At 43.9% G+C, this 23,756-nt stretch overlaps 1 protein-coding gene across 1 annotated transcript; it reads left to right on the top strand.

Moving 5' to 3' along the window:
- The first annotated feature begins 46 nt into the window (after positions 1–46).
- Positions 47–23,756, top strand: Flo2 (flotillin-2). Its single transcript, XM_075684899.1, has 9 exons — positions 47–407; positions 3,130–3,211; positions 4,047–4,261; positions 6,566–6,798; positions 7,851–7,970; positions 8,884–9,098; positions 9,973–10,156; positions 10,886–11,032; positions 15,229–23,756. The coding sequence occupies exons 1-9, from the start codon at positions 359–361 to the stop codon at positions 15,259–15,261; spliced, it is 1,278 nt and encodes a 425-aa protein (XP_075541014.1). The 5' UTR covers positions 47–358; the 3' UTR covers positions 15,262–23,756.

Raw genomic sequence — 23,756 nt, 5'->3', positions numbered from 1 at the left:
CTAACAACCGTTGCTAACGTACACCGGCCCGCACGCACGTAAGCCAGCGCACCTCTCGCCCGCGCTCTCTCGCCGAAGTGGGAGTTGTCCTGGCGCTTGCGACCACCGCTATCATCTTCGGGAAATACCTGCAGGAACGCCCATTAGCACCCCTTCGCCGCATCGGACACGCAAACGAACGAGTGCCTAATCGACTGACGGCGCATTTCGACGCCGGATTACTCCATGGTGGGTTTCGGCAAAGCGCGTTTCCACTGGCTCCACTGAGTGGCGGCGACGGCGTCTTTTGTCCCTTCTCTGCAATACGATCCCTGCTGCACGCGGCGTGCGACTAGTTCGAAGGATAAACTGATAAATCATGGGCAACATACAGACTGTTGGCCCCAACGAGGCCCTCATAGTGTCCGGTGAGTGCGCTTATGATTACTTATTTTCCTTGCACCGGTTCGGCCCGCGGTGCTGCCTGCTCGTTCTCTGCGCTTCCGATGCTACGGGGAACCGCATAGCCGCATCCACACACACACACACGAAAACAGCCGCTCCACCTAGGCCTACTCGTGAAATAAACAGCACATTTCGATTGCGCTCTTGCTTTTGCTTCATTTTGTCGCTTCTTTTTTCCCTCGTCGAGACGTAGCGGTGACGAAAGCGCGGTACGTCAGAGCAGGCGCTGACCGAGCTTGACCGAGGCCGGCGCCAACAAGGGGCGCCGAGCCGCGCGCCCGGCAAATAGCACGGGGACACTAAACTCGCGAACAGCACGCGCAGATAATCTTGCGCCCCTGGCTGTTTTGCTACCTACATGCTTGTTTCGCACGCGTCGCACTACATTGCTCGCCGTATGCTCTCCGTAGCGCCAAACGGCTGTGCAAGCGGATGGCAGTAGGTTGTTTGCGTGATTGATAAACTGTTGTGCGACCAAATCTAAGACGGTGCTGCGGGAAAATAAAGATGCGCTTTCACGCTTCCAAAAATGAAACTTGGCAAAACGCTGTTTGATTCCCGGACAGACCGACCGACCGAGGCTATGGTTTCGAAGTTTCAACTATAACCTACCGATTAAACTTTCCCTTTTAATAGCGCGCCAGAGGGTGCGCATTCACCTGGATCGACTATGGTCACGCCCCGCTCGCAGCTTTCGCGATTAGCTGTTGCGTTTCCTTTTTTTTTGTTTTGTTTTGCCTGTAAAACGTGACCGCGCAAAAGCAAAGAAAGATGTCGGTGAAGGACGTGCGCGCAGGCGAAAACATGCCGGAGGGCAGTGGCTATCTAGGCGGAGCCGAGCTGCGGGGCCTCGACACGTGGACGTATTTTTGTTGCGCCTTTCCTGTGCGACTCGCTTTAGCGCACGCCGATGGCCAGAGGGTTTGTTGAATCGAGGGCGCATGGCGAACCTGGAACACCGCTTAAAAAAAAAAAAAAAAAGACTAACGCCAGGAAATATTTACCGCGTTGTATTTATTTGATGAATTGCACAGGGGCGAAGATAGACGCAGTGGACTTTGAGCACGAATTGCAATTTTTTTCGAAGGTCCTCAATGGCAGACTGTCCGTTCATCACATGGTTCCATATGCACACTATCGCAGTTGGAAGTTCTATTATCTATATAATCGAGTGTCTGGAACTTTAAATAGATGACATGTCAAAGAAGCTTTGTGGCCTGAATTCATTGTTTGGTTATTTTCATCTGAGAAGTGATGTAAACAACTGTTCCACATAACTTATTCTACTAAGCATGTCATTTCTCTACAGCAGTTCTATGGCTGCACAACTCTCAAGACAGGTTATTTAGGCACAGCAGTGCTGAGATGCGTGGATGATAACTGCACAAGAACTGTGCCCTTGAAATAAAGCATGTTGTTTAAATTGTGTGTGTGTAGTAGTATGCCTTTCATAATTTTGTGCATGCGCTTGTTTGCAGGAACAAGATTTACCTTGGTTTGTCTTTTTAATTACTATGTGTGTAGAGGGCTTCAGTGAAAACTCGGCCGATGTAAGCAAAATAAATGTACTTGGGCCCACATCTCGACCAAGGAAAAAATGTAGGGTGACTCAGCTTCACACACTATGTGCTACTCCTTTGGATGCTTCAGTCCTTGCTGTAGTGTTGTGGTGTTAAGCAACACTTTCCCCTGTGACGGCCCCAGATGTCGAAGGCACCTTTCTTGGCATTCTGCTCGAGTGAGGCCACACAGACAATGGCTACATTCATTTAGTTGTCAGACCTGCCTTCTTCAAAGCAACATGGAAGGAACCAATTAGCGAAGAGCGCTAAAATTTCAAACTTTACTTTTTTTTGTATAGATTTTTTAAATAGAACAGCGGCAGCTTCTTGCAAACTGGCCATTAATTTGAAGAAGTCTGAAACATATCCCATGGGCTGCAACATAGATGGCCCTTTTGAGAAGCTACCTGAATACTTAAGTGAGCACTTGAAGCATTCTCTGCTTTTCCAAATCTAAGTCTGCTGTAAGAAATTAGACTGTTACAGCGGTGAGTCAATTGATGCAACCAGTGGAAAAGGCAAATGGATCTGTGGAAAACACTGTGATGAAGGAAAAAAGAGATCTGCATAGAGTAGTTTATCAACCTCTATAGTTGATTCTAGCACAATAATGCCATGATGCATGTAAAACCCCAGAATTTGAAACCATGGTGCACATGCTGTGTTTAGGTTTAGTGGTATCTAACTGGCTTACTATTAGCATGATTCAGCACAGAAAAAAACAAAAACTAGCATGTTGATGTATGCTTAAAACGAAAAACAAGAATGCGTTTACTGTCCTGTAAGAATTTCTCGGCATGCACAAGTATGCAGAGGAGTAGGCATAAGGGGACAAGTTCTCGATCTTGTTCCTTCCTTATTCTTTTTTTTCCAAGTTCTTAATGGTGAAGTTAAACATGCTGATTGAGTTCAAAACACAGCCTCAAGGTTGCACCACATGGTCTTTTTGCAACTGAGGATGTTGCTCCATTATAGCTTGGACTTTGTCGCTTCACTCTGGAATTTTCCTACACTGAAGGAAAAAGTCACTAGTGCTCCTCTTGTCATTTATTTGCTCTTCTTTGAACAGTATATGTAAAACTAGAGCATGTGCTCGTTCTACAGCTTTGTTGGTTTGTGTCAGGTGGATGCTGTGGGAATGCTGGCAAAAAGATGGTCGTTGGTGGTTGGGCTTGGGCATGGTGGCTGGTCACAGATGTACAAAGGTGAGTGCTTAAACCTGCAAAGATCTGTCCTTGTCGTAGGTTGGCAAGATATACCAATACTGACATGCCAATCTTTTCGCATGTTATGTGCTCACTCGTACTTGTCGGCACTCTCTTGCATTCCTACCGATGCCTATTTATATTCGTCAACACTCACTTGTGTTCTTAGTTGCTTCCATTCATGCGAGTACAAATGAAAGTCACTGACAGAGTTTGAGTAGACAAGAGTATGCGTGGCTGCCAGTAAGGCAGCCACTCATACTCATTCAAAAAGGCAAGTTTGCCCTTCATTTTATAGACTACTAATCAATATATTTGCTTCATGGGAATGAAAGAAATGTAGCTTTGGCAGAATACTTTGCCTTTATATATGGGTTTAGTGTTTCTCTTTAGTATTCCTTTGACACATTCACTGCAGTGGCACTTTTTGAAGTCCCGATTGATGTGCGTGGGGACCCACCAGTGGGTCACTTGTCATATTCCTCTGGTGTGCGCAGTGACGTACTGGTGAACCACCAGGGAGTTGTTCCTTTGAAACTTCCTGAATAGATGGCGCCACAACATGTCTGTTCAGAAGCATGTTTTCCTCTCTGTTGATTCCTAACAAAGGCATCACTTGCGCACTGCAGGAAAGCCCTGCACAGTGGGAATAACTGCCATGACCCACATCGCAGTGGACATGTTAAGCAGACTTCTTCGTGGAAGGTGCCATCTAGTACTTCCCTAAATGCACTTGATTCGAGAGTGACTTAATGAGTTTGCGAGAACTAAAGCCAGTGATTTCTCTTTGCCTTTTGCGTTTGAGGAGGCTGTTGCTTGGCATCTTCTTTTTCAGGTTGTCGCTAGAAGTGATGACACTGACGCCCCGTTGTGAACATGTGGAGACGTCGCAAGGTGTGCCATTGACTGTGACCGGAGTGGCACAGTGTAAGGTGATGACGGAGAAGGAGTTCCTGTCAACAGCGGCCGAGCAGTTTCTAGGCAAGGATGTTGACCACATCAAGGGAGTTATCCTGCAGACCCTCGAAGGACATCTGCGTGCAATCTTGGGTGTGTGTCTGTGTTATTGCTGTTATAACAGAGTGAAAGATGGGAAACAGCAAGACCTGGTGTTATCCTGGGCTGTGAAAATGTGATGATTATTTTCAGATTAGCAACGTCTGCTGTTGGATTCAGATTCTTTTTCTCTGTGTGTCTGCTGTTAGGTTCAGATTTTTTTCTTTGTGCCCTTTGTCAGTGGGTCAATTGGTAGTCTTTTTGCATTGTCAATCAATCTATCTTTCTTATAATAATAGTGACACATAGGATATGCAGGTGGTGCCGTATTTAGAAGCCGCAGGTAGGACCTTCTGCATTAATAAAATTAAAAAAGTAACTTGGCAAACAAAAACTGAAAATTAAAATAGAGGTTTTAGCAGCTACAAAAACAGCTTAGCAAATTTCAATGGCTGGCACGAAAAGCACAAGGATTGGCTGATTGGTATTACTGTCACGATTGGCTGGTCGTGAGTGGTGAATAAGAAAGGAATACAATCAAGTGAAAAAAATTCCTATATTATACCGGTCCTATTTCCGCATGCTTGTTCTAGTTACGAAGATGAATGATCATCAGCACTTTTTTAGAATGCAGCTCTTGGGTGCCAGTTCCTGCAATGCAGCTTCGGCTTCCTCGGCGTAACTGGGTGAACGAGCACAACGAATGATGAAAGAGCAAATGCGGAGCACAGCGGGGGATGAAAGGTGGAGAGAGTGCAAGGAGAATAGCAGAGGAGAGTATGGTGAAAGGGTGGGGAAGAAAGTGGAGTGCCGCACGAGATATGCTTCACGGTGGCGACCAGGCATGTGGCAAATGCATGACCCGTTACCATGGAAACAAAGTGCCGGTGTTGGTTTCAGACCCACTGCGCATGCACTACTTTGCCTGCGCTACCGCCGCTAGAGAGTGCGCTCCACGTGCGCCACATGTTCCTGTGTTCATGCTTTCTTTCAGTACAGTGATTGCTGCAACTGGTGGAAATGCTTCATCTGCCGTTGCTGCTAAGCAAGCTACCCTAGCAGAGGCTCAGTGCTGCCGCCTAGAGGACCCTGTCATTCTGAATCACTCTTTGCCATAATATATTGTGAAGTCGAAACGCATAAGTAGCTGCACTCAAGATTTGCATTAGGGAGTACTATAATAATCTTCAATTAGGTACTTTTTCGTTCTCCCTTAGATGCAGGCACCAGTTGTGTTCCTTTGGCAGTTAGCCCCTTACTGCACTGAAAATAACTGATTTTCAGACGTTTTTAGTTGTATTTGCCTACCCAAAATACTAGGCACACTTGCATAGCTTCCACTTATTGTTCTGCTTTCCTTCACATTTGTGAGACAGCTTTTGTGTTGAATAACTGCTGGGCGCCAGCTTATCTTTGAAAACAATCTACTCTAGGAGGGTACCTTGAGCTAGACAGGACATCTGTACTGCTTATCTAATAAAATGCAATAAGGAACCTTGTTCACAGAGGCTCCACACGTGAGTGATGCCAGGTGCACAGACTTGTGACAGTCTCACGGGACAGGGCGTCTCCGTCAACCCTCATGGTATTCTGAATAATGAAATTTGGCACGGAGGCTTATAGTAATGGTATAAATGTGCCGTTTAATTTTTATTCAGGTGTGACCATCACTTCAAAATTTAATATTCATACCGCCGTGTCACTCCTTAACATTGAAATGCCCCTTTGCTATTCACATCAGCAAACATTTACATTAAGTACACCCTTATTTTTATTCATGTCTGGCTTGCTGTCTTTTTTTCTTTGTCCGGGATAGTTATCTTTGGAGGTCAACAAAAAAGCTTGAGAAGTTTAGGGCTGCACAACGAGCAATAGAGAAAAATTATAGGTGTTATGCAAACCTGGTTAGCTGATAATATCGTTGGCATTAAGAGGAAGAAATGAAGTCGGGTGCAACATCATGTGAAGGTGGTGATCATGTGATTAATGGTCTATTAGAGTTGCAGAATGGATGCCAAGAGAAAAGAGGCATAGTTGAGGACGACAGAGAACTAGGTGGTTGTGATTATATTGGGAAATTTTTAAGCATAAGATGGGGGGGGGGGGGGGGGTCAGGTGGTGAAAGCCTGGTGTATAGTTGGCAATTGATGCGAGAGGCCTGCAGTGTACGTAAATACGCTGTTGCTGCTGCTGCTGATATTTTACATTGCTCCCACCCTACCCATAGAAAGACCCTGTACTAAGGCTTCAGTTGAGCAAACTTCCACTTGTGTGAATATTTTCATGTTTCTTCAAGTTGGTTCAAGTGTTAGCTCGAGTTCAGTCAGTGTTGGTCACGCCCTTCTCTCTGGTGTGCAGGCACACTCACAGTGGAAGAGGTGTACCGGGACAGAGACCAATTCGCCTCACTTGTTCGGGAGGTTGCTGCACCAGACATTGGCCGCATGGGCATCGAGATTCTCAGCTTCACCATCAAGGATGTCTTTGACCGGGTCGAGTACCTCACCTCGCTGGGACGTGCCCGCACTGCGGCCGTCAAGCGAGACGCAGACATTGGTGTGGCCCAGGCTGAGCGGGACGCCGGCATTAGGGTGCGTTGTTGTTGTCTTGCATTCCTTGGGTTTGTGCTAGCACATCGATCTGATGCTTGTAAACTAGGGCTGTGAAAAATGTGTTCTTGAAAAATGCAATCTTTCTGTACCAACTTTCAGTACGTTGACAAACTGCAACCAAATGATGCAATTTATGGTGGCTTGATCCCTTGTGTATAGTAGCTGCCCACCGCTGCAGCTTCCTCGCAGTGCTCGCCCGCTCTTGTCATGTGAAAGTGCCAGCACGCACCCAGTTTTCAATTCTGGTACCAGCAAATCTCCTCCCTGGCCATTGCACGCTGTATCCACAACTATTGCCACCAACCCTATCGTAATAATCTTCATTTATGTTTGACAGCATGTGCTTGTGTGTGGCATAGTGCTGTTGGAAGCATACTGCATGCTTTTGATAGGCGATAACCTAGACGCACCACCATTCTCTGCTTCAGGCGATAGGAAATGAGCATGTTTTGCTCTGGCAGCATCATATTCCGGCGTCGCCCACCAGCTCAATTTCATTTTGGTTTTCCTTCGCCACCTTAAAACAATATGCAATAGGAAAACAACATAGCGTGCCTCTAGTAGCTTGGGTTCCACCTGCTTGACACACGTTTGCATCTCGTGCCACAGCGATTCTTGCCGAATAGGCACGTCAAAACTTCTCACCAGAATGCCTCTGCTCAAAGAAGCTGCTGACCTGGCCGAATTAGAGGAGCACGGTATGTAAGCCAGCCGAAGCTGCCAAAATGACAATGTGCATCTTAGATCGTTCGGTATTCACCAACTGTGTGTGCCCGTCGTCTCATGCTGCAACTATTCGTGCAACACTACTGATTACATGGATGTTATCTACAGTTCAGTCTGCCATATTTTTTAGTGACTTCAGATCACATGTCTTCCGGGTCAGTATGTTTCTTTCTTTTTTTTTTGCTCTTTCTTCCATAGCAAAGAATGAGTTTCTACTGTACATGTTTTAAGCTGGTTTGACAGGCTAACCGCTTATTGAGATTGACTGGCATTCCATTCTTCTCCTTAATTTCTTTCTTTTGCAGGAAGCGGAATGTGAAAAGTCTGCCATGGATGTCAAGTATGGGGCCAACACCAAAATTGAGGACTCAAACCGGATGTACTCATTGCAGAAGGCCAATTTTGACGGTGAAGTCAATGCACGGGTAAGAGGGAGCTATGTGTTTCATTTGACACCTCTCTGTCGTTCAGTCAGTTCACAATTTTAGGAATTTTCTGTTTGTCTTATTTGTGTATCTTTTGTGGCTTGGCATGTTTGTCTAACATCAGTGGATTTAGTGCCAACGTCACAGATTCCTGCATGACTTGAAGAAAACCAGCTATACATGTTTATATGAAATGCACCACTCAGTTTATTCCGCAGGCCAACCAATAAATTAATACTGTAAATTAATAATAAAGATAAAATATAAATTCATACTGTAAATTAAAACAATAAGAACAACCAATAAATTAATACATATAAATTAAATGTGAGAGAATCACTTCTGGAGCCTGTGCCTAATGCCGTTACATATATTCATGACATCTGTCCTGGTTTTTGTTGATTTTCGAGAATGTTGTACATACTAAAATTCTTGGATGAATAAGCACGCTAGGTGGGATGATTGAAAAATTAGCTTGTATGGTTAAAACATGTTCAGCACAGAATAGAGTAGTCAGCATTCATTCATGCAGCCTACGCTCATAAAGCGTTGAGTAGGTGTGGTATTTTTCTTGCTACACAAGGCCTCATTAAACTTCATAAAGAAGCCGGGCTATTTTTCAAAGCTTTTTCTTCATTCTGATAGAGGGCCAGAGAAAGAAAGCAATATTTACAATCTCTTCATTTTGTTTCATCTCAATGCTCAAGAACGCAGCTTTCAACCAATGAGTGTTGCTGTATGCAGCGCCTCGGGCAGTCCTGGGCGGTCCAGAACAACAAAACGAAAAGACTCCTTGTCACTTTTTAAAAATCTTGCAACATTTTGCTCCACTGCTGTGTTTAGCAATGTCAGTTTATTGCATGGCATGTTTTAAATGGTTGTGTGTGCCTTTTTTTCTGTCTTGTTTTTGCAGAAAGCGGAGGCACAGTTAGCATATGAGCTTCAGGCAGCCAAGATGAAGCAGAGGATTCGTAACGAAGAAATCGAGATAGACGTTGTGGAACGGCGCAAGCAGATCACTGTTGAGGAGAAAGAGATATTGCGTCGAGAAAAGGAGCTCACTGCCACCGTCCGGTTGCCTGCCGAGGCTGAAGCCTATCGTGTGGAAATGATAGCCCAAGGAAAGAGGTGTAGTACCTGCTATCACTGTGCTCACATCACAGGGCCTTTAGCAAACAACTTGGGTGACCTTGAAAGTCCCGTGGCATTCTTATAGGCTTTCCAGATGGGGATGTTCATCTTGTTGCACCTTAAGGGGTGTGGATTTGAACAAAATTGGTAGTAGTAGTAGCAGTAGTAGTAGTAAACTTAAGACAGGGAGTGGAAAAAAGGGTCAAAAATTGATGGGTGGCCCCCCTAGTCCAGGGCTCCACTGGTCTTGACTGTCCACTGGGGTGTTCTGTGTATGCCTAGGTCCACGCTGGCGAGCTGTGCCTCCCACTGCTCGGTTAATGATTGTTGTTGGTTTGTGTTAGGCTGAATAGCTAACTTTGGCAGCATTCTTCCACATGCCCACGAAATGTAGCATAAATACTTCCGGGAACTTTGTTCATGTGCATCGAACGGCATGACAGAGTTACATAGACTTTCTGTTAATTGGAAATCTTGGAAGATCAGTACGCTTATGTAAACATGCAAGCAGACGCGATTGAACCATCTGGAAGGCTTTCTGCGTGTTGATCCTGCGAAATGCACAAGTCCCGCAAGTGCTGGCACAGCATTCAACTGCTCACTTGTGCTTGTCATGCGTTTCCCTCATCGGAACCATCAATCGACTACACTTCATCGCTGTTCAGCCGTAGTTGTGACTCAGTGGCTACATTTTTCTGCTGTTGAGCACAAGGCTGCGGGTTTGGTTCTAATGAACCACGGACACACTCTGACATGGGTGGAATGCGAAAACGGTCGCGTACTATACAATTTGTGGATGCGTAAAGAACCCATCTGTTCGACACATTCCCGTTATAGACATTTCAAATACTCTTGCATTTTATGACTGCAGAACGCAGACAGTGGATGTGGCCCGTGCCGAGGCAGAACGGATCAAGATGATTGGTGCCGCGGAAGGGTATGCCATTGAAGCCGTGGGAAAGGCTGATGCCGAGCGGATGCGTATGAAGGCTGTTGCGTACAAGCAGTTCGGAGATGCTGCCATCCTCAGTCTTGTGCTGGACACCTTACCAAAGGTGAGCTGCTGTCCAGATGTCTGCACTAGAGGTGCCCAACTGTAATGGTCGTTATAGTGGTACATTGCTGTATCTTTGCATGTATTATGCCCGTTGGAAATTGAGATCTCCAAGTACAAAATAGGTAATGCACCAATTTTTCCCTGCTGTACGGCTTCACTACAGTGCACGACACACTGCTGTGATGCCGCAGCAGTGAATGTGCTGCTGAAAATTGTTACTCAGATTTAGCTCTGCTAAGGATTGTTCGAGGTTTGTTTTAGATATGAGCTTTATCAAGAGTGTTTATCTGGGTATGATTTACGTGTGGAATTTTTTGTTCAAGGGGCAAATGAAAGGGTCGTTGTTTGAACCCATGATTTTTTTCATGTTACCTTGTTGGTTCCATAACCGTAATTTCCCAGGCCTTTTTAATTTTTGATGCATTATCAGAATTCTGGTTCTGGTTTGAAATTTAAGAATATAATTTGTTAGTGCTTGACCCTTTGATATGTTCATCAAAGGACGGGGAGACAATGAAAGACAGCCTCCTAGCATGGTTATTTGCTAAGGCAGTAGATATGGAGCAAGCTTTTCCTTCAAACGAAACTCCTGTTGCCCTGTAGTAGAACCTGATAGGTAATAGCAGTAATCATACCGGCTCTTGTTTGGGAAATTTCTTTTTTGTCTTGCCTGTATTGCTGTTGTTGTTCTGCCTGTCATCAGCCATGTTTCCCTTTGCACATGCAGATTGCAGCAGAAGTGTCAGCACCACTGGCGAAGACTGAAGAGATTGTGATGACCAGTGGAGAAGACCGCACCACTGCTGAGGTGACCAAGCTGGTCAGCCAGATACCTCCCACCGTCCAAGCCCTGACGGGCGTAGACCTCGCCAAGGTGAGTAGCTTGGTGGTGCTGCTGCTTGGCTGTGGCAATGCTCTTGCGGAACGAGATGTTAAATTAGGGGCACCAAGGAGGAAGACTGAGTCAGCTAGAGTGAAGATTATTTCAAAGCTCTATTTACTTTTGTGGTAGGAAAAGGTTGACTATTAGTGGGAAATGTGGTTCCCCTCTTAGACTTCACACTGATGACACGTTCCTGTGACATCTCGCGTACCTATATGATATTTGTGCATATTCGTTTGTTTTACTTCATCAGAGAAATGAATCAAAGCTGTCAGGCTGAGTCTTTCCTTAAGCAGCATAAAACAAAACATGTAGTACTACACTTTGCCTTGCCTTCAAATGTACTGCAAGTCTTTTTTCGACGATTAACAGCGAGCAGCACTGAGCAGGCATTGACAGTGGCTAAAGTGTTGGAAAGTTGATGTGTTAGCTATAAAGGGGCCCTGAACCACATTTTATCAATGTGTAAAAATGCATTTGAAAGTAAAATATGCTGTTTCAGAAATACTTTGCCACAAAAAGTACTTCAATGCATTCAGAAAAAGTGGAGTTATTGGCAATCAAACACGCTCTTACGATGCTTCTGCTCCTTCTTCAGTGCTTTGCGCTGTGAAGGCTATGGCAGAGCGGAGCGCACCCTCAACACTCCTACTACTGAACGTCACTGGGGCACACAGTTCAAATTTGATTTTGGATGTTAATGTAGACCCGACTACTTCAGATTTTGGCACCTACGATGCGGCACCCTGCTGTAGCCATGGTATTTACGCTACATATCAGACCGCAGCTACATGCAACTGTAGTGTGTATGCGCAGTGTTTGCTTTGTGCACGACAGTGCTGGAGTGCTTGCTCGCGCTCGTATGCTCGTCCGACCGTGCTACGTGGTGCGGACTGGCTTTGGGGTCCTTCTTCACAAGCTTGACCTACGGATAGTAGCCACATCCAACTTGCGCATCTTGAAGCACTATCAATTAGTCTGCCAAGGCATTTAACCAGAAATGAGTGCGCGCTGGCAAGGGTGCATGTAGTCTGGCCGTGCGTTTCGTGGGGTTTGAGGCTAGTTGAGCGTTCAAAACTTGTCGAAATTAGCGATGCACAACGGCTACAATACAGATAAGCAGGGTGGCCAAAGTTTAATTGCTACGCGGGTGGCCTTGATTGGCGTCAGCTGTTGGCCAACAGCAGCCCCGTATGGGAATCCGCTATATTACGAAATAAGGTGTCCAAAAAAGAGCGAGGAGCAGGCGTCTGTTGAATATAGAGCATTTGAGAAAAAGGTGACTTCGCACTCCACTTGCGAGCTCCACACGCTGCACACAACTGCAAAACTTGGCCGAGATGTTCACAGCAGCCTGTGCTATCCGCAGACTGTCTTTTCACCAAGTCTGAGAGGAGGTTCACGACTCCTGAAAGGAACACTAAAGCAAAATATAAAGTCAAGCTAAAGTGATAGATTAGTGCTCGAGAATCTCGAAGGCGTCCTTATTATCGTGATCAAAACCTTAATAATAGAGAAATTGAGGTAAATGCCGGACATCATTAGACTCCCCCGGGACATTCAAGCACTTGCCCGATGACGAAGGCACTCCTCAGTTAAATTTTGTCACTAGTACTCAACCGTTTGCTGCAAAAACATCCTTGTATTATATTGTAAGATGGAATAAAATGCTACTTGTCTAGTTCTTCATATTTTAGAAAAAACTGATTGATATTACCCTTGACGACAACGCGGGCGGTCGAAAGGTTTAATTTTCGCTCGACTCCACGTTGCCCACGCTTTCGCGTTTCACTAGTTTCGTTGTTGCACAGTGCTGCGCTGGTTTCGCTGGCGCGCGAAAGTCGCACAAACTGCAAGTAGCAGACAATTCAACTTCGATATGATGTTGCGGGGTACCCGAACGGTCTACGCCACTTGACCAAAAAGCAGCTGCAGCGCCGAATCCACCGCTCTGTATCAAGCAATATTCCTATCTGGAAACTAAATATGCTCGGTGAATTTCTCCGCCTGCCATCGGCAGGAATCGGCAGGAAGTGACAAGAACCCATTCGAAAACTGAACATTCATAGGTCAAAGGTTTATTTTATTTTGTATGAACAAAATTGGCAACGCACATCTTTTATTTACTTGACCTTTTTTCCAAATTTATTTTGCCTTTTTTTCTGGTAGGTCACGTAAAACGGTGGTCTTATCGTTCTTTCTTCCTTTCTTTTTTGCCAAGTACATGTGCATGATGATTAAAACTTGATTAGTCATGTCAACTACTACAAATCGTCACCTTCAAATGCAGTCCTGACCGAGGTGCTCCAGAATAAGTTGCCGGACACAGGATTCACTAAAGTGTGCGACGAATAATTCTTTATGCATTTAATAACAGTGAATATCCCAGGATGGTTTTGAATGACCTCATATCTCTGCAAAGGGGCTTGTGGGGGTTGAGAATCACTTACATTTGAAGCCACAGGCATTTTTCTTTATTATATTGGCCATACATGTTTCTGTATATCGCTTGAGGGTTGTGTTCGGAGGCTTGCTCAAATGAAGTTGCCTCTACAGCCAGAGATAATGTTCGCACATTTCAGTAATTACTGTGCACTACACTGCTTCTGGTGCACACATATATCGCCATTTTACTTTGGCTTGATGCCATGCGTTCTCGGCCATGCTTAATTGTCAAGCCATCTGCTTCTCTGAGGATGATTTCAATTATGCTTTTGAAAGCAGTATAGCCACTCGAAATAGCACTTTGTAGATGTTGTAGCTTTTCATGCAGCAAATTAGGTGCGATACTCTTCACGGACAAGTTTCCATAACTCAAGATTCCATCCATGAGTTGCCACATGTAAAACTATCCACGTATTGCTGCTGCCAGGCGTCGTATTTAATAAGTTCAAGCTTTCAGGCTACAGAAGACAAAATCATGGTGGTGAACTTGATCAGTCAGTAGTGCATATTGCGAAGGCAAGCACAACAATATTCCAAGCGTAATTAGCTTGAAACCTGCATGAAACTTGTCGTTGCAAGCTTCTACTGAAGTGCCTGCCGACACTCGAGCTCCTTCTCTTGGTGAAATTAGCTTTTGCATCACATTTCTTGGCTTTGAGATGTGTCCGTGAAGACCGAGAATAATTAAGTCGTGGAATTGTGCTGTGAACCAGCATCCATATTTCCCGCAAGGGATCAATATATGTTTGTTCTTAAGAATGAAAATATAAATTGTCATCCTCGACATGACTTTCATACACACCGGACTTGTTCACACACACACCGGACTTATCTGTGAGGCATTCTTTCCTTCGGCGCAGCATGTGTTTCCATATATAAAGCTCTGCGGTCATCGCACCGCATTGCATCTGGCCGCTGGAGCAGCCGTGGGCAATGCAGAACCGCAAAGGAAGCTTCTTCTTGTTATTTGACGCCAAAACACTTCTGCGCGAAACTTTTCACCGGACCGCCGCACATCATGCAACACCAACATGACCACAGTGCTCAGACAGAGCAGCACCACCAGAATGAATAAGCAGAGATGAAACCAAAAGTGGCAGAAGTGACAAAAGACAAGACTGCAGCGCCACTAGTTCGAGTCACCACCACTTCGGCCACCTCCTGAGCAGAGCTGTGACACTGAAGTTTAAGAATGTTGGTGCGTATGAGGCGGCCATCTCGAAATACCGATGGCGATATGGTAACGCAGATTTAGGGTCAAACTCAATTTTAATGCACACGCAATTGTTGGACTCGTTTTATCTGAAAAAAAAAAGTTTGCATTACATTCGAGTAAATACGGTTTGTGGTGAAAAAAAAGCACACTTTATGTGCATTTGACATAGCCTTGTAGAAACAGATTGGCAAATTCCTGCTTTTCATAATCTTGGGAGAACTGTCTGATGCTCGCCAAGTTTTCAGATCAGCTTCAGATAGGCACATTTATATTTAGAATTATCAATATACTATTACTTATATTGTGACGCCTTTCAAATTTGATATGTCCGGGATTGACTGTATTAGCCTACAAATCTCACTGCATCAAGACATGTTGCAGGGCATATGCAGAAACTATTGCAATAGCCATATGTCACAGGATGTAACATGGTCAGTTGTGAGAGTGTTGCAAAAAAAGTGAATGTTGAACTCCCATCCGTTTGTCGTCCTCTGTTTCTGATCCTTGGCCTTTCATCCCTACGCAGATGATGTCTAAGATACCTGGAATGGCGAAATAACCTCTCGGGGTGCAAGAAGAGGCAAGAAAGGAACAAAGGGTGCCGGAACACAACAGAAGTTTGGGGGTTCCCTACTGTAGCATCATCTGTCGCAGTGTGTCTGTGTGCGTGCATGTGTGTATGTGTGTGTGTGCACACGTGTGCTTGCAGTGTTGCTTCATTAGCTTTGCCCCCTCTTTGAGGGTGACCCAGCTAGTCAGGCTCCCCCCACCACGGTCAGACGACGCTTACTATAAATCAGAGGGAGCCAAGGCAGGGGGAAGGCTAGGTGCGCATAATATACACTTCTATTTTGGACAGTAAAAATGGAGAGTGCGAAGAAAGAAAAATGACATGCTGCGCTCCCTGCAGGCAATTTGCCTGAAGCTGCAGCAAACCAGAGAAAAAAAACCGTCTAGTGCCTCCGAACTTTTTGATTGGAAAAAATCTTTGCCCAATCTTGTGCGTGGCTGCAGCATGTGCACATAATGTGTCTGAGCAGATGCGGAATGTCATTGGAGTCAGTGTTTCGTTTTGTTCTCCATTTCGAAGCTTTTCATTAGCATTGCTTTTTTTTTTCACTACTGTCATTTCCTTTCGAAAATGGCATTTTCGACTCTGTGTTTAAGGATGTTCTCAGCTTTTGATCTTTGTTATAGTAACTCTACTGTGCGGTTGTACATGTTTATTGGAGAACAGCCACAAGCTGTCTATGCAAGCCTGCGCAATATTCTTTTCAATAAGTTGCATGTTGAAGAAAGGGTCACGTTTATGTTTTCGCACTTCGTGTGGCACTGTTGATATCTGGCGTGCAGTGTTCATGTAACATAGCCACAGTTTCGTCAGTGAGAAGTGTTGCATCTTCCCACTTTCAGTCAGGCCAATAATTTGCATTGGCATGTGCTCGTGTGTAAAACAAAGTGGCAAATTGACTCTGTGCCATGTACTGCAGCGACGCACACCCTTGTAGCGCTAGACTTTTCTTTCATAGCTGTGTCGTCTACGAACTGTATGCAATCATTAGAACACAGATGTTCCTTTCAAGATAATGATGCGAGGTTGTTGCGGCAACTTTGAAGCTAATGTTAGTCGAGACTGACAATGAGCATGTTCATCGAAAGCATACAGTCATTATTCCAATACAGGCAGTCGACATACCACACCAGCCAATCTCAACTTACGAAGGTCGCGTTGCTTGGACCGGTTAGCGACGAGCTGCATTTTTTAAGGTAAGTGTTGGTAATTCGTCTATGTAAAATGATTGCCCGCTCGAAACCTCCAAACAGGAAGTGTGTGCGAGTGACATGTGAGCAACTTTAGTTACTTCTTTCTTTATTGCAAAGATACCTAGCAACTAAAATGCAATACTCTCGAGAGCAGCACCATGTCAAGGGTCATTTGTTATTGCTAACGAGAACATTGTCCCAGCTTTTATTGGCAATATGGCAACACTTTTTAAGCCATGAAGACAGTTGTCACAACAGTCAAAGCTTTTAAACCTAGCTTTTGCGTCATTCTTTTGAAATCAGTGTATTTGTAGAAGTGATCGGTGTTCTTATTTGTATCTCAAAATGTGTGCTCTCATTTTAGAAATCTCTCATCACTATTGCTTGTGGAAAGCAGTTCAGCTAGCTGTGCTGTTTTTTGCACATTCTTCACATGTTTTACAGTAGGCAGTGCTTTTGTTTCGTTTTGTACAACGACTTTAGAAGCATCTTTCTTGTGTTCAGCTGTGTACAGTATTGTTTTTTATTAATGCTGTCACACTTCCGTGTTTTTGCTTTGGTATGTTGACCTTGTTCCTGGTGACATCATTTAGGAGAAATTTCCTATTTACACAACTTATTTTTGTTGTTTTTCTTTTTTACCTCAGCAGTTCAAAGTGTTCGTACTTGTACTCATTTGTTTTTGGATTCTTTCTGAGCATTTTATTCATTGCCAGGGACAGCAGGAAACCATAATAAAGGTTCTATGAATAAAAAATATTTCCGATGAACATTTTCTGAAAGCTTGAGACATGCCAAGTGGAGATGAAAAACATTGGTGCCACAGGATTCACTTGGAACTATGGTGGACAGTGTCTTTTGTGTCTGTGCTCTGAATGCGTTGCTGCTCTCGGCATCATCTTCAAGGTATTGAAGAAACACTAAGGAAATATGTTGCAAACAGTTACATTTGTAAATTGCCTTTCTAAAGCTAAATATTGGTCAGTATGACTGTAAGTGGTGGTTTGGCAAACTTAAAAAAATGCACTAACGAATGTCTGGGAACTGTTGCATCAAAATTAGCCCCCTCCCCAAAGCAAACAAACAAAACAATCTGCAGTAGCTTTCCGTAATGTCGGATTTTGTCAGATGTTGATTGCTGCTAGTCGTTTATCAGTAAAAATAGGCATTGCACTGTATGCAGAAGAGCAATCTAACCACTTGTGCATACTCGTCCTACATGAATGAGCCGCGCAAGCGAAAATATACTATTACATAATATTATCGAACATTATATTTTCATTACTCATGTTCGATTTGAAAACTAGCTATGTGAAAATTTTCGAATATTAGACTAGCTGTGAATATTCGAAACAAATCGATTATATTTCTGGCTGTGGTCCTTGGCGTTTTTTGTATCTACTCTAAAAAAGTGTCTGATCTTGTGCTGAATTTTACGATTTTATGCTGCCGGTGAAATTTTGCCTGTAAGGCACGCGTGGGCACAAGACGCCGGAACTGTGCAGGAAAGCCAGCCTTTCAGTAGCAAGGGGCACGGGTTTGCGAACAGCGAGGGTGCACGCTTTTGCAGGTTCCACCCCCAATTCTGAGGTTAATCTTTACAGTGAATGCGAAGAGTGGCGACTGGTACAGGGTCATATGCCTCTCAGTTTGCCTGAAATTTATGCGGTATAATAAGGCACAGGCTGCCAAGAACAGACAGGTAGCAGAAATTATTCGTTTTGCGATGTTAACATGACCGAAACACATTTTAGTATAATGGCTTACTAATTAATTTTTTTACCAATAGCAATGTAATTGCTATGTTCAAGCATGTTAAAATAAACCAACTTGCTAATAAATGCGTGTGCATATTATTATTCGATATTCAATGCTAAATATTCATATTGGATTCATATTTGAAAATTTTAATATTCACACACCCCTACATAATATACATTGCAGAGATGTCATAGATGCCGTGGTATAGCTTAAAAATTTGAAATAAGAGTAGGCCTTTATACCTCCACATAAAGATTAACACTGCCAAAGAAGTGAAAGTTTAAAGGTATATATATATAAAGATCAGAGCATTTTTCCTTAGCGCCTCTTTATATGTGAAGGCTAAAGCTGCTATGGCTACTTTTGAGTGTCTGTGCTATTGCAGTACCGTTAAAGGGGTGCCGAACTGCTTTTTATTGAAGTGGAGAAATACTTTGCTGCAAAAGGTACTTCATTGAATTTGGTAGAAGCAGAGTTATTGGCAATCAGTCACAGCTTCCGCTGTGCACCTGTCCCTTCTTCAATGCCTTGCACTGCGAAGGCTGTGGCGGAGTGGTGTGTGCCCACAACGCTCTGCCCTCTAAATGTCACCATGGTGCACAGTTCAAATTTCATTTTGGATGTTGGCGTAGACGCCACAACTTCTGATCTTGGTACCTATGACACGCTAAATGAAAGCCAAACGTGGTTGTCCTCAGCGAGCCACAATGTGTTTAGGCAGTGGACTCGTGGCAGCACCTCGCGGCAGCTGCGGTATCTACACTGCGTAGCAGACTGCAGCTACCAGTAGCAGCGACATGTGGTAATCTGCTTTATTACTAAATAAATTGTACAGAAGAGAACGAGGAGCAGGCTTCTGTTGAACATGGAGAGTTTGAGAAAAAGGCAACTTTGTGCTCTGCTTGCGAGCTCCATGCACTGCGTACGACAACAAAACTTGGCTGCGATGTTCACAGCAGCGTATGCTAACCGCGGACTGTTATTTCACCAAGCCTGACGGGTGGGTCAGGGCCCCTCTAATGGTTAAACTTCTCTGCCAAGCAGTATGTGGATTAATTTCTATTAAGCGATATGAGCTATCACAAGATTTTGGAAAAAACACTTCCTGTAGTGAACAAAACTGGCTTCACACACCAAAACCACCAGATCCTGGACTGCTGTGTAGAAATATAGAAAAGCAAACTAGTTCTGTCGGGCTTGCTCAACTGATCTATGAACTGTGCAGCAAGACGGTAGCATTAAAGGTACTGTTCTGTACGAAGAATTAACTAAAATATCTTCAAAGCAATCAGGTTCGAGCATACTTGTTGTGTTGCCTGCAAGACATGGCAAGTAGCAAACATTACAGCCGAGGTCAACCATTCAAGTCACATTCAGGAAACTATCTCGCTCCTTCACTGCCAGTCATTAGTCAGTGTCCCAGTCATGAATGAGTCTACTTGTGCCAAGTAAAAGGGGGAGAAATTTCTGCTCATGTGTTTTTGTGGGTTTTGTTATCGAGCGGTGCCCTGGTAACTGCAGTTTAATGTATTTGTCACTAGCATTGCCACTGCCACATAAATGCGGGGGACTTCGGCACTGTTTTACAGTCGGTCTGCAAACTTGGCAAGTGTAATCGCATTTCTCGCTGATCAGATCAAATTGTCAGAAGTTGTGCAGCCAGTGCTGCTGGTTTGGAACATGGAATACAGCATGTATTTTGTAAATTTTGTTTAGAAAATGCAATTTGTAGTAATATTGTAGCTGAGAGCTCTTTATTGTAATAGTGGAGAAGGCACCTTCTGCTGTGGTGGCTTGTTTTGGGCTGAAAGTTTTCTTTGTGGGATGGTCCCTGAGCAGGCAGTCATCTTTGTAGCTTGTCCTCTCTCATACGAAGCTTAGCCGCTGTTCTGGCAAAAAAAAATAAAAAAAAAATAATGCATTTAAGGAGTTGTGGAAAAAGTTCGCACACTGCATAATTGCAAAGAGCTGTCGGAGTAGTCGACCCGTTGGGCAGGCTGAAATGTTTCATCAGTTGTTTGGGGACTGCTTTTGACATAAGAGTAGGTTTCAATCTTTAAGCATGCTTTACCATGATACAGTATGCAAAATATGGTACAGATTCTTACTCTCAAGTTGTCTACAATCCCTACTGAATTTTACTTGGGGGAAAGCAAAGCCACCCCAAGTGACTTTGTAACAATGACACATGTCTGAAATTTGCTGTGATTGCGCAAAATAAGTAAAAAATAAATTACCAGCTTCATATAGCAGCTTATGTTATGTTTGTTGTTATTATTACAATCATGTAAACATATATAAACACCACATAGAAAGAGAAGCAAGCTAGCAATAGTCTCCTGAAAGGGACACCATGCCTACCAACTTGAACAGGAGAGAGAAAAGAGAAATCGAAGAGCAAGAATGTAAATTGCTTTGAAGTGCAAGGAATTTGTACTCCATCTTTCTTACTTCAAAGTTCAGCAAACTCGGTAGTCGTGCAACTAAGCTTCGCAAGAAAATAAACCTATCGATGCCAGTAGGCGCGGATATGCGAATTGTGAGGGTGAAACTGAAAAGGCATGCTGACATCAGCTTAGGTATGTTCAAATACAATAAGAAAGCATCTTGAGGCTTTAATTCCAGTGGGCCAATCCACCACAGCAATGTACAGCTTTGCAATGCAAATGCAGATTCCCGGGGAACACATCTGGCCCTTTCGTGGATTGCATGAAGCCTACATACACATATGGCCGTGTTATGCACTGTTAGTTTGCATTAAAATACTAATACTGTTTCTTTGTCAAGTTTTCAGTTGCCAAAAGGCTTCCTGCATTATATTCACCAAAGCGTGGCACTTATTGCGACTACCTTTAGTGAGGGTCGTGCTTTGCCCAGTTGCTGGATTAGTCTTCTGCCAATGTGGTGATCTCCACTTGATTTGAATGTTTCGCATGGCAATCTGTGAGAAGCATTTGTGATAAATTAGTGCGCTATCATGTGAAGAAAGTGCTCAGGTTTGCTTATTTCTCCTACAGTCGTGGTGCCTTTGTGCCATAGGCAAAAAAGAAAAAAAAAGATGCGCCTTCTCAGTTCTGCTAGATCAGGCATTGCTGCCCACTGCGATGGAGTTTGTGAGGGACTTCGTGTGCTTGTGTGACTTATGGACACCTGGAAATGCCTTGAATTAGTGCGACATTTGAGCTTTTAGAACTGGTAGTATAGTACTACAGAGGAAGTGGCTCGATTGACTTTCACGCATGAAATCGTAAACCCCAAGTATTCGTGTACTGTGCATTATGTCGGTGGGTGATGCTGCCTGGTAACTAGCTCTTGCAGCTAAGTTATGAGCTTTTTCATGCTCATATTTCGCACAGAAGTTGCATTTCAAGGTTGACTTTGTATAATGCAATACTCGGATTTATTAGGTACAGTACTCGGATTTGTTTGCTCGGGTGCAGTACTCGATTGCATTAGGATTAGATTAGAAGTATGTCTGCTAGATGGGATGGTGGCACCGTCTGGCCTAGAAGGGCAAAACACTAGCCACCGAGACAACTGCATACGCATAGCTAATGCTTTCAGGCCGCAGCTTGCAGGTTTTCTCAGTGGAAAGAACAGGGACATTTTTCAAAATCTGGTGTTGCCGCTGATGTGTGCTGCTGGTTCATTCAGGATGAAACACGTGTGCACTGCGTCCAAGCATGACGATACTAAAAACACCATGCGACATAAGACCGTTCTACAAAATTCGAGTGCGAGCTCGTCACGAGTTCAGCCAGAAGAGCCACTAATACTGGGCTGCCTTGTCGACATGGCATTGCATACCAAGATTTTCCCAAAGCGGCGCATGTATTGCATGGAATTTGGTTTCAAGTGTTCAAGAGGCGCTCGAGGGGTGCACTGGCTGATCATGTGTGAAATAATTTCATGTAAGTAAATTCAGGCGTGTGGTCGGGTACTTTTTTGAATGTTTGTACCATAATGAAGTGGGCATATTTGTGTGTGTTAGCGCCTAAATGCGCAAGATACTGCACTTTTCCCTCGAACAGCGTCAGCCGTAGAGCACTTTGTTAGATGGTGTAGCATGATGAACATGCTCTCATTACATCAACGCACAGTAATTCCATAATGCTTCAAAGGCAGAGTTCACTTATGCAGTGTGGACATCATTGCATGGTTTGTAAAGAGTCGTTCAAGGTTGGCCAGTAGTTTTGCCTAAGAAGCTACACGAATAGAAGCACTGCAAGGAAATTTTTGCATGTTGTAAAATTATCCAGCACTTATGTGCTTGCGATTATGATGCCGCGAGTGGTGTGCTGTCGTATTTCTAACGAAAGACGATGTCATACGGCTGACTTGCCAAGTGGACTGTGCTTAACGAGGCTGTCATGTACATGAGTGTGTGCATGGTTTTGGGATTCGAAGAGTGCGAGGCAATAAGTAAACTGCAGGCATGTTCACATTGCCACAAAATATCATGGGCTGCAGCAGCTACCTGGTTCCTTTTACACCGCAGGAACTCAAAAAAAAGAAAGGTTGCCAAAGTTATGGCAGCAGTGCCAAAACGTAGATGATACAAACTTGGGGGAAAAATCGACCTAATTCTGTAGCTGCAGCACATTTTGCTGTCTACATAAAAATAAGTCCTGGTCAACCTTGAACAACTTTTGTGCTTCTACATCTGTTGAGACATTTACTGCCACCTCTAACATTATTCAGTGGAGTTCTTTGTAAAACAAATCGTACTGGAAAAATACAAGGCATGCGGCTCTAGATCTGAACTTGTCTTCAAGAAGCGTGCTTTTTCTTTTTTGTCACATGGCTACGTGTGGGTGTTTAGTGTAGCTGGTGGACATATTTGATTCAATGTACTTTCAATGAAGTGCACAGCTCTTCCTAATTTTGTGTATTGATAACAATGCCACGAATTATCTGTGCTGGGTATGTGCAAATATTTGGAGTACTTCAGTGCAAAATCTGATAGTCGTACTGAATGCAGCCATCGAATCAAAAATACGTTCCTTGACTGCTGCAACATCTATATTGGAATGTCATCCAGATATTGATTGGTAAGCTATTCTTGGGCGGCTATGGCACAGTTTACTGCCAGACAGTTCTAATCATCAAAAACATGCTTTCACCCCGAAATGTGTATAATTAAGGCATAACAAGCTATGGTTTAGATGCCAAAGATCTCCAATTGCTCTTTTAGTGTCTGCACATTTTTGAAAAAAAAGTTCAGTGGGCAAGAGCTAATTGCTTGACTCAGAAATTGAAGTGCTGTAACTAGATTTCCTTGCAATGTTTTACTCCTCTGATTTGCTAGATGTAATGACAAAACCTGTGACATTTCCACAGTATCTGCACGCACCTTTGTCACATGCCTCCTTTGAAGGCTCCTGCACAGCTATGTTCACTGTGCTCGCATCAAAGTGTCGCTTTGAGAGTTAGAATGGGGGAAATAAAAATGTACATGAGCTCTGCTGCATTGCAACTATCGCCAGTGTGAACGGACAATAAACTACATTTTTGCAGCTTTCTCTACCA

This window comes from Dermacentor variabilis, chromosome 3 (genome assembly GCF_050947875.1).
Source record: "Dermacentor variabilis isolate Ectoservices chromosome 3, ASM5094787v1, whole genome shotgun sequence".
Lineage (NCBI taxonomy): Eukaryota > Metazoa > Arthropoda > Arachnida > Ixodida > Ixodidae > Dermacentor > Dermacentor variabilis.
The sequence above is the reverse complement of the archived record's forward strand: the minus strand, read 5'-3'. Positions and strand labels throughout refer to the sequence as shown.

Coding starts and splice junctions, on each gene's coding strand:
- Flo2 (XM_075684899.1), top strand. CDS start 359: ATGGGCAACATACAGACTGTTGGCCCCAACGAGGCCCTCATAGTGTCC. Junction 10,157..10,885: donor TGCTGGACACCTTACCAAAG/GTGAGCTGCTGT, acceptor TTGCACATGCAG/ATTGCAGCAGAAGTGTCAGC. Junction 11,033..15,228: donor CGGGCGTAGACCTCGCCAAG/GTGAGTAGCTTG, acceptor ATCCCTACGCAG/ATGATGTCTAAGATACCTGG.